This window comes from Protopterus annectens, chromosome 13.part0 (assembly GCF_019279795.1).
Source record: "Protopterus annectens isolate FY-2018-M chromosome 13.part0, PAN1.0, whole genome shotgun sequence".
Lineage (NCBI taxonomy): Eukaryota > Metazoa > Chordata > Ceratodontiformes > Protopteridae > Protopterus > Protopterus annectens.
The window spans coordinates 172198156-172212092 of NC_056747.1; the positions used below are offsets into that span (position 1 = coordinate 172198156).

General features: G+C 41.5%; 1 protein-coding gene across 1 annotated transcript in view; it reads right to left on the reverse strand.

Moving 5' to 3' along the window:
* The window catches only part of INSR (insulin receptor), a 1335646-nt gene that overhangs the window by 328473 nt on the left and 993236 nt on the right, over positions 1-13937 (reverse strand). Inside the window, exon 12 of the mRNA XM_044090750.1 lies at positions 13694-13833. Within this exon, the coding sequence (XP_043946685.1) occupies positions 13694-13833 (140 nt within the window). The remainder of the gene's footprint in view (positions 1-13693; positions 13834-13937) is intronic.

The window sequence follows — 13937 nt, forward strand, 5'->3', positions numbered from 1 at the left end:
ATAGTTCTAGAAAATAATTTTATTTATTTTAACAGTCAACATTATAGACAAAAAAACGGTGTTGCAATGGGAGCCAAATGTGCCCCTATTTATGCTAATTTGGTGCTGGCAGCATGGGAGGAGGAACACGTTTTTACTAGTACTTATTGGAGTAACATTTTGATCTATCTAAGATTTCTTGATGATATTTTAATCTTTTGGAAGGGGTCTGAGATTGGGCTTAAAGAATTCATTACATATATTGGTTCAACAACTAGTTTTTTGAAATTCACTAGCCATACTTCTGTCGAAAAGATTAACTTTTTAGATATCACAATTTCATTTCAAAATGGTAAAGTAGAATCTAATATTTATCGGAAAAAAACTTACTCCAATTCATTTCTACACTTTGATAGTAGCCACCCGAACCACCAGAAAACGAATTTAGTTAAGGGCCAGATGGTGAGGCTGTCAAGATTAGTGAGTAATGAAGAGACCTTTTTAAATGAGCTCACCATACTGAAAAATATGTTCACCGCTAGAGCTTATCCAGAGGAGTTGGTATCAAGAATTGGTAATAGTGTAAAAAGTAATAGGACAACACTATATAAACCCATTATACATTATGGATTACCATGTAAAGATGTATCTAATATTAGGAATGTTGGACATGACACTTTTATCATCCCCTTTAACGAAAAATCTCAAAATATAGTTAAAGTGATGTATGACTCATGGAACATTATTACAGAAATTAATGTTGACTTGGGGAAAATACTTGGTAACAAGCCAAAATGTACTTTTAGTAAGGGGCGAAGTTTAAAGAATTTATTTGAGAAACCTTTTAGTAATGAAATGTACACGAGATCCAAAATGTACAAATGTGGACGATGTCGTTCATGTAGGTTCATTAACAATGGACCATATTTATCTATATACAATTATGAAAAAACAATTAGATGTCCAGGAACTTGTGATTGTAATACCTGTATGGTTGTTTATGCTGCTACTTGTACAAGTTGTCAGGCCTTTTATATAGGCAAAACACACAGAAAATTAAAAACTCGTATTATTGAACACACCAGTGACATTAAGATAAAGAAAGAAACAAGTGCCTTATATATTCACAGTACGGTGTGTGTCAATTTCAAAAAATTTCTATTTTTTGTTATAGATAGAATACCACAACACAAGTTGTACAATGGGGGCGATATTAAGACCCTTTTGGAAGCCAGAGAATGTATTTGGCAACTAAGATTAAACGCCAATAAGTGGCCAGGCATCAACGAACAAGTTTCCATTACTAGTATATTGAAGTTAAAATCACAAATTATATAGTAGTTAATGACATACACACAATGTTTCATATATATATTTATTTAATATATATATTATATACATTTTTTACTTATACATGTTTCTCACAGCCCTTACATTTATTTATACAATTATAACATATACATGCACAAAAAATAGTCACGTAGTTAGACATTACCAATCTAAAGATACAATAATGTTTGTACATATATTTTTAATCATCAAAACTAATTGTTATAAATTACTCAAACTATTTCTTATTCTCATTTTTAACAAATTTTATTCATTTTATCTACAAACTTATTAAATTTAATAATAATTGGTACAATTCATCATGTTAACGTAACATTATATAATTAATTTATTCTTATTAAACACCATTACAACAAAATAAAATTTACTAAATTTAAATGTAAGGTTAACACACACATATCAAATTATATCAGATTTTATTTAGTTTTATAATATTTAATATTTAATATTTAATATTTATTTTTTATTTATTACCTAATAACTACCATATATATATACATATATTACATTCATTGTTTAACTTATTGGTAAAATATTTTCATTACACTAATTTACAACTGTATAAAATATAAATTATTTGATATTATTTTGTGACACAAATACAAAAATAGACTCAAATAATTTATACCAAATGTTTATGTCAACGTGAGGAATTGTAGTATGAACTAAACATTTTTTTAAAAAATTTAAAAATTTTATAACAAACTGATATAAGGGTTAAATATATGTTTAATGTCTGCATCAGCAGTTTCTCTTTAATTTATTTTAAATGCATTTTTCATTCACTGCTAATATAATACAAGCTTCAGTCAATGAGTGTTGATTAACATAATTATGTAATTAGAGTAATCATAGTAACTGAATTTAAGGGACGTTCTAGGCTAAGTTATTTTGTACTCTGATGATGCCCTGACATGGAAGGGTGAAAGCGCTTAGTACTATTTTTTATAACTGTTTACAACTGTTTTCACTGTTTTCGTTGTGGTCCAGTTTTATTCGTAATAAAGAGGATTATACATCAACTCTAGGAGTCAAGGTTCTGATTGCTGCTGCTTACTAGTTTTGGTTGGAAGTTTGTTTTAGCAAGGCATGTTATGACCAGGGCCTAGGCAAGGAATACAGTACAAATGAAAATCCTTATGAGGTATTTGCTTCCCACAAGTAATGTAATTATTAACCTTTACTGACATCGGTAAGGAGCAAGACAAAGTTTCCCCAACGGGGTAGCTTTTAGTAGAAGACTTCGGTTCTGAAACTCGAAAACAAATATTTCAGGAGTCGGCCGATCGGCACTTGCGAATTGCTTCTGCTTCGGACACCGTGCAGCAAGCAAGACTGATGTAATGGCGTCGGCTGCATGTTTTATACCCCTGACGACCTGATGTCATAGAAGAAGGGACAGCAACTGACGCAGGACCCAAGACTTTGTTAATCAGGCCAACTGAGGGTAACCTGCCAGCAGATTACCCAAATGTAATGACTGCAACAGTGAAACACGAAAAACACTGGGCGGCTCCAAAGTTCTGTGTCTGCCCTCATCCACCAAAGAAGGTCCTGCTTGCAAGAATTGGTTATCTGAATTTGAAAGCATAGAGGGTGGTAATTTGGAAAATATTGTGGAGTAGAAGCCTATGAAGCATTTGCATATGCAGTTTCACAAGAGGCACTACTGGTATGAAAGCAGCCATGGATCCTAAAACCTGAAGAATCTCTCTCACTGAGACTTTGGTTTGACAAGAGTACCCAGAGCTGGAGCCTCAATCTCTGAAGTCTGTGAACTGGGAGCGACACCAGACAAGAGCGGGTGTCGAAGAGTGCTCCAATGAGTTCTATGTTCTGGACTGGAGGCAAGATGGGATTTCTCCCAGTTTACAGTTATCCCCAAAAGTTTCACCAGGGAAAGGCTGCATTGCAGGGCTGTTACCAGAAGATGCTTGGTGTGGGGGTGGTAAGGAGCCAATCATCCAAATACGCAAACACCTGGAATCCTTGCAGTCTCAAGTGAGCTGCAACCACTCTCATGGATTTTGTGAACACTCTGGGGGCTGTAAAGAGTCCGAACAGTAGGGCATGAAACTGGTAATGATTGGCTCCTAGCCGGCCCGGAAGCAAAGTTGACTCCTGGAGCACTTGTCCATTTTGATGTGGTAATACGAGTCCCGGAGATTTACAGAGCACATCCAATCGCCTTCCCTTAGGAAAGGGAGAATGGACTGAACCGTGACCATCCAGAATTAGGTTTGGGCAACAGACTTATTCAAACTGCTGAGATCCAGAATGGGTACCACAAAGAATCAAGTAAAATCCAGATCCGCACTGGTCTGGGGGGACTAATTGGATGACTTTTTTTGGTACAGCTCATTTATTTCTGCAGCTGCTTCTTCCCTTTGACTGGGTGGAACATCGGGAAGTTTTGTCAGAGGTTTTGGATAAGTGGTGATGGGAATGGTGTAAGCTCTGGTTATGATCTGCACCCAAGGATCGGTGGTTACTGAATGCCAGACAGCTTGGTGCAGAGAAAAACGACCCCCGACTGCTTCCAGAGGAAAGCAAATCAGGCCGCTCTTCAGGAGTGCCGATAAGGCTGTCCAGAGAAAGAATCCCTGGGTCCCTGATTACGTGGACCCCCCTTGTCTCGGTAGGGGAGTCTTCCTGAATTGTCCCCCTCTGCCCCTCGTGGTATCACCACATGTGGCATGGAAAGGACCCTGAGATTTTTTGTGTCACATTATGCCACTCCTCTGGTTCCTGGAAAAGGAACGTTGAGAATTGGAAAAACGTAGACCTATGGCAGAAAGGGTCTAACCGTCCTGCTCACACCTGGCCAGTGTGTCCTTCACTTTGGGGCCAAAAAGGGAAGATGCTTTGATGGGAGCATTTAGGAAGAAAGACTTGAAAGGGTCTGTGAAGTCACAGAGGTGCAGCCAGGCATGGCGCCTCATAACTATGCCTGGACTCGCAGCTCTAGCTGCCCCTTCGCTTGCATGTGAGAGCAACCTCATGGACAAATTGGAGATCGATTCCAAGGTTGTGAGCTGTGAGGCAACTTTATCCCTTACCTCGTCAGACACCTGTCCTGCAAGTGTTCCAGAGAGTTCAAAAACCAAGTCTCTTTGGAGCCTCGTAAAACATGTCAAGTAATTCAGGGACCATATGTCAAAGGTAGCTAAAACAAAGACTCGCTTCCCTAATCTGTCCATGGTTCAGGACTCTGTTGGGCAGGTGAACAGTATGGCTCTCTTCGGTGAGATCCTTTTTCGTGGCTGCCACCACCACCATAGCATTGACTGGAAGACCTCTGGACCAATGTGCGTTTTCCTTGGGTTGGAGAAAGTATCTTGTCAGGTCTCTGAGGGATCAACTCAAAAGAATCATGGTTCTACCAAGCGCCCTGCATCACAAGTTGTACTAGCTTGTCTGCATGCGGGGGTCACCCAGTCACCAGTCTGTTTCAACATTTCAAGGATGTCTCCAAAGGAGACATCCTCAGAGGGTGACCGTGGGGACCCTTCAACGTCATCGAAATCAGTGTCCTCTGTTAGACACTCTTCAGGAGAGTTTACGTGCTTCCTCTTGCATGATTTCTTCTGTGGGGACTCCTCAGTGAGGGCTTCTGAGGAAGACTCAGAAGAGGGGCACCCTGCAACAGAGGGTCCTGTGGCTTTCCTAACCGATGTCCCAGGGAGGTGGCCTGTGACGGCTGTGGCTCAGAAGGAGAGGTCTGGGATTCCAACATCAGCAGTATACTTCCATTAAGCAAGTGCCCACTCCACAGCTTGGAAAGCAGGTCCACCCAAAGAGGGATGGGAGCCCGGAACCGAGGAGTACAACCTCAGAACCGGGATCAAACCCCCGCTCCATCAAACCCGCTCCCAAGGATGGAGCTTCAAAGCAGGATCAGTGCAGATAGGACTCCTGGCACAAAGGACAGAACCGTAGAAACACACAGAACTGTGCCACGAACTGAGGAGCCTGCAAACCCAATCATAGGGTTGAGGAAGACCCGGTTCAGTGGGGACCGAAGGCCAAAGGGACAGTCCCGGAGCCCCAGCGAGGTCCACTACAGGTTCCGAGATGGGGGTGGGGTTATGAAAAGGATGTTGCAGCAGGAGGCTTTGGAACCGGTATGGTCAAAGGAGGAAAGTAGGATGGAGTCTGTGGAGAAGTCAACCCAAGTCCTTCAGGAGGATGGGTCCTGGAAGGGGTGGGTATCCCCGCACATCAAGTTCTGAAAGGCTCCTAGTGGATCTAGTGGATACTCCCGATGGGGAGTCAGGTTGTTCTAATTACAGACTGTGCACCTGTCCTAGAAATGGGCCTACAGATGGAGAGTATCGGGTCCGTGGTGTGGAATCTACCGGCACCAATGTCTCAAGTTGGGAGACCAGAAGCAGTGGAGTCAGATTCGTATCTATCGGGACCGTAAAATGGCTCGGTGCCGAAGGGGCACTCGGAGCCAATGCAGAAGATTCAGATGTTATTGCAGATATAGGAATCAAAAGTGTGCACTGTGCCAAATTGGCACTTGGTACTGAAGTCGTAGTAGTCGTTGAGGGTGACTGTTGGTGCCTGAAACAGTATTGGAGCCGAAACTGGCGCCGACATAGGAGTAGTCGTAGCTAGAGCAGAAGAGGTTGTTGCCGATGAGGCACACTTATGCTCCGAAGATAGCTTAGGCAATTTAGGCTTAACAAATTTACCCTTGTCACCAGATGAAAAGGGAAAGTACAGTTGTGTACACTTACCATAAATGTAGATGTTCAAGTGTATTCACTGTTGCAGTCATTACATTTGGGTTATCTGCTTGCAGTAGCCCTCAGTCAGCCTGATTAACAAAGTTTTGGGATCTACGTCGGTTGCTGTCTCTTCTTCCATGACGACAGGTCGTCAGGGGGTATAAAACATGCAGATGACATCATTACATCAGTTTTTCTTACCCCAGATGTCAGGTGCCCCCCCCCCCCCAATGGGAAGCAATTAAATCTATAAACATACAAGGTTATACCTCCAACAAAAAGAACAAATACACCAAAAAGCTTTTAAGCATTGAAAAGGGCAGAAGAGGTATAGCCAAAATAAGTCAGGGGGCTGGAGTGAGGGTAACCAGGACTGAAACAGTGACTACACTCCAACATCTACATTTATGGTACATGTACACAACTGTACTATGTTCTTCGTGTTTCACTGCTGCAGTCATTACATTTGGGTAGATTCCCAAAGCTAAGGATGGGAGGAGGAATTTAGATAGCATTAGGACCAGCTATAAGGCCCTGAAAAGCTGCATTGGCAAAGCCAGCTCTGGATTTAGAGTAAATTGGCAAATGGTAATGCTTGGTGAAAGTATGTATAGAACTCCAGGTAGCAGCTTCTAGGATATCCCGGGTAGGTACACCTCTGAGAAAGGCTGTAGAGGTAAATGCAGCCCTGGTTGCGTGGGGTCTGATCCCCTGCGGGATAGGTTTTCCATGGTGCTTATAGCAGAAATGAATGCAATGGCCTATACATTTGGAGATGGTTTGCCTTGAAATAGCCTTCTCCTCTGTCTCTGCAGCAGCAGTTCAGATTTCCTTTGAGGTTTAGTCCTGTCCAAGTAGAATCGAAGTTGTGCATATCTAAGGAGTGCAGTATCCATTCCCCTTTGTTCTGTGGATTAGGAAAGAAGGTTGGCAAATGAATGGACTGATTAAAGGCCACACTGGATACCACCCTTGGCATGAAAAAGGGATTGGTCCTGAGGGACACCCTGTCTGCATGAAAGATGATGAAAGGCTCCACTGCCATAAGGGCCTGAAATTCAGATACCCTTCTTGCTGAAGTGATGGCTAAAAGGAAAGCTGTTTTCCAAGAAAATAATTTTAAAAATGTAGTAGCAGCTGGCTCGAAAGGAGGAAGTGTGACTTTCTTCCAATACAATGTTAAGGTCCAACGCTGGAGTTGGAGCTCTCCTGGGTGGTCTTACATTTTTGGCACCTCTGAGGAACTGCTTAAGCAGTGGATGAGAGAAAAAGGGAGGATGTGTGTTATAATGAGCTGAAATGGCTGAGGCATGAATTTTTATTGAGGAAAATAACAGGTCCTTGTGAAGCATCTCAGTTAAGTATTGTAAAATCTGAGGTAAATTGGGCACTGCTGTGCTCATCCCTTGAGATTGGCTCCAGGCACAGAATCTTTTCCATTTTTCAGCATAAGATTTTCTAGTACTAAGCCTCCTTGCCTCTAAAATGACATCCATCACTGGTTTACTGAGGGATGGTAAAGGAGAGCTTAGGTAATTAGTCACGCTGCTAGGTTCAGTGTTTGAAGCTGAGGGTGCAGAATCTGGTTCTCCTGCTGAGACAGCAGGGTAGGAGTCTGAGGCAGGTGCCATGGGGCCAACAGTGACACAGTGCGCAGGAGGGGGTACCAGTGTTGGCGGGGTCAGTCTGGTGCAATCAATATCATCCTTGGTTTGTCTTGTTTGATCTTTAATAGTACTTTGGAGAGCAGAGGAAGAGGAGGAAAGGCATAAACTGAATTTTTTTTCCTTCAGCTGAAGGACAGAGCATCCACTTTCCAAGCTTGTTTGTGGGGTGTCCTTGCGCAAATTTTTTTCCAACTGATAGTTCCGGGGGGAGGCAAACACGTCTATATCTGGGCTCCCCCATTTGCTTGTCAACATGTTGAAAATCCTTGGTTCAAGTTTCCACTCGTGTGGGTCCATGAGGTTTCTGCTTAGTTCGTCTGCCAGTGTATTTAGTTTTCCCGGCAGGAATTGACCTTGTAGATGCACTTGGTAAGCTCAAGGCTGTGTTCCACAATGCCATGGCTAATCTGCAGAGGGGGTAAGAATGTGTACCTCCCTGCTTGTTTATGTACCACATAACAGTGGTGTTGTCAGTCTTTACCATTAATTGTCCTGGAAGAATGTGGTCCTTGAAGGCTGTCCAAGCATTCTGTACAGCTAACATTTCTGTACGATTGATGTGAAGGTGCATTTGAATTGGGTTCCATTTGCCCTGAATGCACTTCACTGCCAGGTGCGCCCCCCCCCCCCATATGCATAGTCTGATGCGACTGTTACGGTTTGGGAGGCAAAGGGTAGTATGAATGGTAGTCCCTTGTTTTGGTGGCAGGCCTCTGCCCACCAGAGGAACTCTAGGCTTTTTAGATATCATTGTAGTTTCCTCATATGCAGTCTTGCATATGGAACTAGAAGAAAGCAGGAGGCCAAGAACCCCAAAGCTTGTAGTATTTGTCTTGCAGATAGAAGGCTTTTTGTGGCCACTTGTTTGAAGTAGGTTGTCAAGTGAATTTGTTTCTCTGGTGTGAGGAAAGCCATCTTGGAAGTTGTATTCAAGCTTGCTTCCAGGAATATAATTTGTTGACAGGGTACCAGGTGTGATTTATTTTCGTTTATGGTAAGTTACCACCCTTTGTACAAAAGCCAGATGATTCAAAAGTATGTCCTGGTTTTCTGCCTGAATTAGACAATCGTCCAGGTATGGGTATATTTGAATACTTATTTGCCTGCAGAATGCAATGACTGGAGCTAGGCACTTTGTGAATACCCTGGGCGCAGCAAAGTGCTTGGAAGTTTTAAAAAGAAGTCATTGAGACAGGTTACCATAGGAGGGAGTTTTATAACTCCCAGATTTGGGAGTGGAGGCCCTCCACTGCTTAGTCCTGTGCGTCCCCTGTGACTGAAGCCTGGGTGCTCTGCTGGATCTGGGTTTGGACTGAGAAGGTCTGGAAGAGGCACGAAAGGACAAATTCTTAGAAGGCCAATGCCTACTAAATCTTGGAGGTTGTACTTGTAAAAAAATATTTAACAGTTTGCATAGCTTTAGCTCTTTCCTCCATCTTTTTAAGAACTTCTAACTTGTTGCCAAACAGGCGGTCCTGATTTAAGGGAGCATCCAGTAATTTTGCTTTAACATGATCTGGCAAGGATTACTCCTTAAGCCAAGCATGCCTTCTAAATACAGACCCCAGTTACAGCAGCCCTGCAAGATGCCTCTAGTGACTCAAAACAACACTGCAATGTATGTTTACCAACTTGTTCAGCAGAAAGCATTCAGTCCTGTAAACCCTTATTTTCAGCACAATCAGGAATCATCATTTTCTTTTTAAGCAATCCAATAATATGTAGCTGATACCTTAACATATGAAACTGGCAATTCAAGGTCCTAATAGCCAAGGTTGCAGAAGTGTATACCTTCTTACCACATCTATCCAGTGCCCTGGAGTCTCTATCAGAGGGGGTAGGACTTTGGCAGTAGTAGCTTTAATGCCCTTGGGTCCTTGTGAAATGGTTTTAGGATCTGCAGTAGGATTTTTGAAAAGAAACTTGTGAGAGTCAGGAACCCTATAATATCTATCAGGTTTTCTGGAAGCAGGAGGTAAAGAGTCAGGGGCCATGCTAGATTCCTAAAAGACATCACCAATAATGTCCAGAACAGGAGGTATAGCTAAAGGCTTGTGCTGGGGCAGGAGTAAGAAATCCCTAAGCCTCTTTTTAGAATCAGAGAAATCCTGACTTTCCCGATGAAAATGATCCCTGAGAGTATGTAAAGTTTCACCAAAAGAGAGATCCTCTAGTGGGGGAAGCAGAGAGAATAGAGTCCTCAGCATCAGAATTCCTCATAGGTAGATAAGGGTAAATCCCGGTCATCAGAAGAAACAGAAATTTCAGAATCCTGGTCAGATCATAAGCAAACTCCATCCTAGGTCTCAGGGGGAAGGTTGGCTTCCCCCGATTAAAGTAATAAGGTCTTCAGCCATTCTTACTTGCTTTTTTAGGCATAGAGGCCTGGCCATGCAGTCTAGGTGTCAGTTTTCTATGCATGGTTAGAGTTTTAGGCCTTGAAGAAGAAGATGGCGCCGGTTTAATATGCAAGTCAGTAGGCCTGAATACATCCTCAGAAGCCAGTGCCTGCACAGCGGCTCCGGACCCATCCAAGGTAGAGACATCCACAGGTTCCACAGTTGAAGCATCTCGTGGCATACTGGACTCCGAATGGGTCTCAGTAGAGGCCGGCAAATCTGAAGTAGTGGGTATCAGGGGTGCAAAAGTGCCTCGCTGAGTACCGGCGAACTGGGCGGCCCGTCTTTGTCTATATCTGTGTTTTTTTGGAATGTCGGTAATCGGATGGCTTACCGAAGACATCAGGATAATTATCTGTGTGTTTTTTTGGAATGTCAGTAGTTGGATGGCTTACCCAAGACATATCAGGATAACTGAACTGAGCACCAAAATATTTAGACACGTAAATATACTGACGACGGATAGTTCATGGTTTAAATAAGGCACAAAACTGACAGCGAGGTACGTCGTGGTCAGGGCCTAGGCTAGGAATACAGTACGAATAAAAATCTTTATGAGGTATTTGCTTTCCACAAGAAATGCAATCCTTTACTTTTACTGACATCAAATTAGAGCAAGAAAAAGTTTCCCAAATGGGGTACTTCGCTTTTAGTTGAAGACTTTGGTTCTGAAACTTGAAAATGAAAATTTCAAGAGTCGGCCGACAGGCACTTGAGAACTGATTCTGCTTCGGGCACCGCACGGTAAGAAAGACTGATGTAATGACGTCGGCTGCATGTTTTATACCCCTAATGACATGACTTCACGGAAGAAGGGACAGCAACCGATGTAGGACCCAAGACTTTGTTAATCACACCAACTGAGGGCTACTGCAAGCAGATAACCCAAAAGTAATGACTGCAACAGCGAAACATGAAGAACATCGGAGTGGGACCTTTTCTTGTCCTTGATTGGAGGGCATGAGACCGCCGTCGCAGAAAGGGCCTTTGAAAAGGGTGACTTAAGTAGGCCCTTCAGAATCCACTTATTCTTGCGCTCGTTCAAAGTACGCAGACTGAAACTTTGACAAATCACACAGGGGGTAGCACCGAAAGATGGGACACCCCCAAACAAACACAATCATCATGGGCATCACTATTAGGAAGCTTACCCTTACATGAAGCACAATGTTTGAAACTCGATGTGCCCTTTTTATCAGACATCATGAAATTTACAAACAATCCTATCAGAATACTACAGAAAAATTTCAAACTCTACTATCTCCAAGTCTAAACTATCTAAATGTACACTAAATCTATGAAATATGTCAACACACAACTAGTTAAAGGGAAAAGAGAACAAATACTAACGATAGTATTCAAGAAATACCACAAGGGTAGGGAAAAAAGGCCGTACCACCAAAGGTACTTAAAAAGTTAATCAAATGGGTAGAAACAGAGTGAAAGGTCTAAATATAGCTGTAAGAGTATAGAAATATAAATAGAAACCACAAGTAAAAGGAAAAATGACAAAATATCCTGAGAGATATCAAAAAGTTTTCACTTAGCTGAGAGCGCGGCTGAAACGTGGCTTTACATGGCAAACGAGATCTGAGGTAACAGTGAGAAGGGCACTAAGGGTAGAAGCTTAGCTCGAGAAGTTTTGGCTAGCGCGAGCTTGGTATAAGACCGACTCGGTTCAGAGGGCTCGGAACTGAACCCATCAGTGATGAATGGAATAAAGATCAACAACATCAGATCATAATTTAGCCATCAGAAAAAGTGATGCAAGCAATGCATTAGCAAAACACACACTGATTTGTGAAAGTTTTAAGAAGTATACATTCTTTGTCATTAACTGTGTAGCAATCCAGGCTTTAGAAAGTGATTATAAGGTTCGCCTGGAATGCTGTAAATCTAGATGGCAAACAGCAAGTATGGCAGACTGACCACAAGGATTAAATTACACGATCAACATAAAATGTTTTATTTTGGGAGTGAATTATTAGTTTAGAATAAATTTGCCCGACCTTGTCTGACTTCAGAAGCTTAACAGAATTGAACTTGGATAGCATTTGTACAGGAGATTTGTTTGGGAACATCACTTTTTGACAATGGATTTTAATACTGTTTTCTGACTGGTGAAAAAGGCAATTAAGATCTAGGAATTATTCTACTTTTTGATTGGTAAAAAAAAGCTATTAAAATCTATTGATTGACTTGCTTTTTGTGTATAATGATTGGTCCCGATACCAGGAAAGGTTTCTTTTTTGAGATCTTTGAAACTAATTAAAATATTATATTTCAATGGGTGCATGTGCTTTGAATGGTAGTTGATTGTGTGTGTGTTTTTGGCACAAAGTCTGGAGAATAATGGCATGGAAACATTTTGTAAAAAGATTCTGAGGAAGTTCTATGGTGAATATATTAAAGAATGAAAGCACAATCTCAAGAATCTCGTGGTTTGTCTTTTGGATCTTATTTTGTTTCTTTTCTGTTTTGTTCCATGCCGTTTTTGTATGGTTTTCTGACCTGCTGTAAAAAACGTGTGCCATGCAAGCAATAAATTAATTTTAAACAATGCGGTCCAAAACATACAGTCACAACAGGGACTGTACAGTATGGCAACCTGTGATAGTCATACATATGAATTCTGAGATTGCTTTACTATGGAGTAAAGGGAATATGTCAAGAGACTGCTAAGATTTAGTATGAATTCACTAAACTGTACTCTCCTGACAATACTGCTTGCAGTTGCGCTATACAGAATAAAAAGAAATAAAGAGCTGCACAATTAATACAAGCTTTTTGACAGGTTCATAAAAAGTTAAGTCATGTCTAACCACCCCCACCACAAATGCAAAAATGTAATGATGTCACTGTTTCCCAGTGATCGGGGACTGAAAGCTTTGACAGAAACTAAACAAATTGTGTTCACCAGAGGTAATGAAAACAGTGCATAAAGTACACTGAAACCAGGAGTAGGGCTGATGATAACATGATAAGTGGGTAGTGACAACTGGGAGGTATCAGGACAAGTTTCTTTCAGTCAAAATTTTAGACTCTGTGGATAGTCACTTTAAAGTTTAATCTGATATTCTGTTCCTTAGTTCTGAAATTATCTGATTTAAAAATCCCTTTTTAAATTTTTATTTTTATATATTTTGAAACATGGACTGTGGTGGTGGTGCTGCGGTAGCATTGTTACCTCACAGTTAGACGTTGCCCGTTCGATTCTCAGAGCGTCTTCTGTGTGGCGACATGCATGAACGGGCATTCCTTCGATGAAGGTTGTGCGTTAGGCCTGGCAAGCCAGCACGTAAATCTCTACTGCCAATAATTAGCGGACCGGAGTTCCGCTGTGGTGACCCCTAACCGGGAAAAGCCGAAAGACACACATATTATGAAACATGGCCCTTTATTTCCTAAAGCACAATTGTTCACTAGCTTGTAAGCTCAACATGCATTACTTTTCACGTATCTATAAAAAAATAGTGTGCAAGTTGTCTTGGACTAAAGAATACCTTTGATCGCACCAATTCACTTTGTATATAGTCTTCATATTACCTCTAATTATTCTTACCTCACTGTCCGAAAGTCGTCGATAATGAACATCATAATGAATAATCAGTCCATTTGGATTTTCTGGTTCATGCCATTCCAGATGAGCAACATTATCCATCACTTGAGACATGATGGGCTTAATAATGTTATCAGCTTTAGCTGCAAGAAAACAAAGTGCTACTTATCACAGTGCTCTCTTGTTTAATACTGCAACTTTATGCATAACAATTTCAGAAAGCAAACTGGCAATCAGTAACCAACCA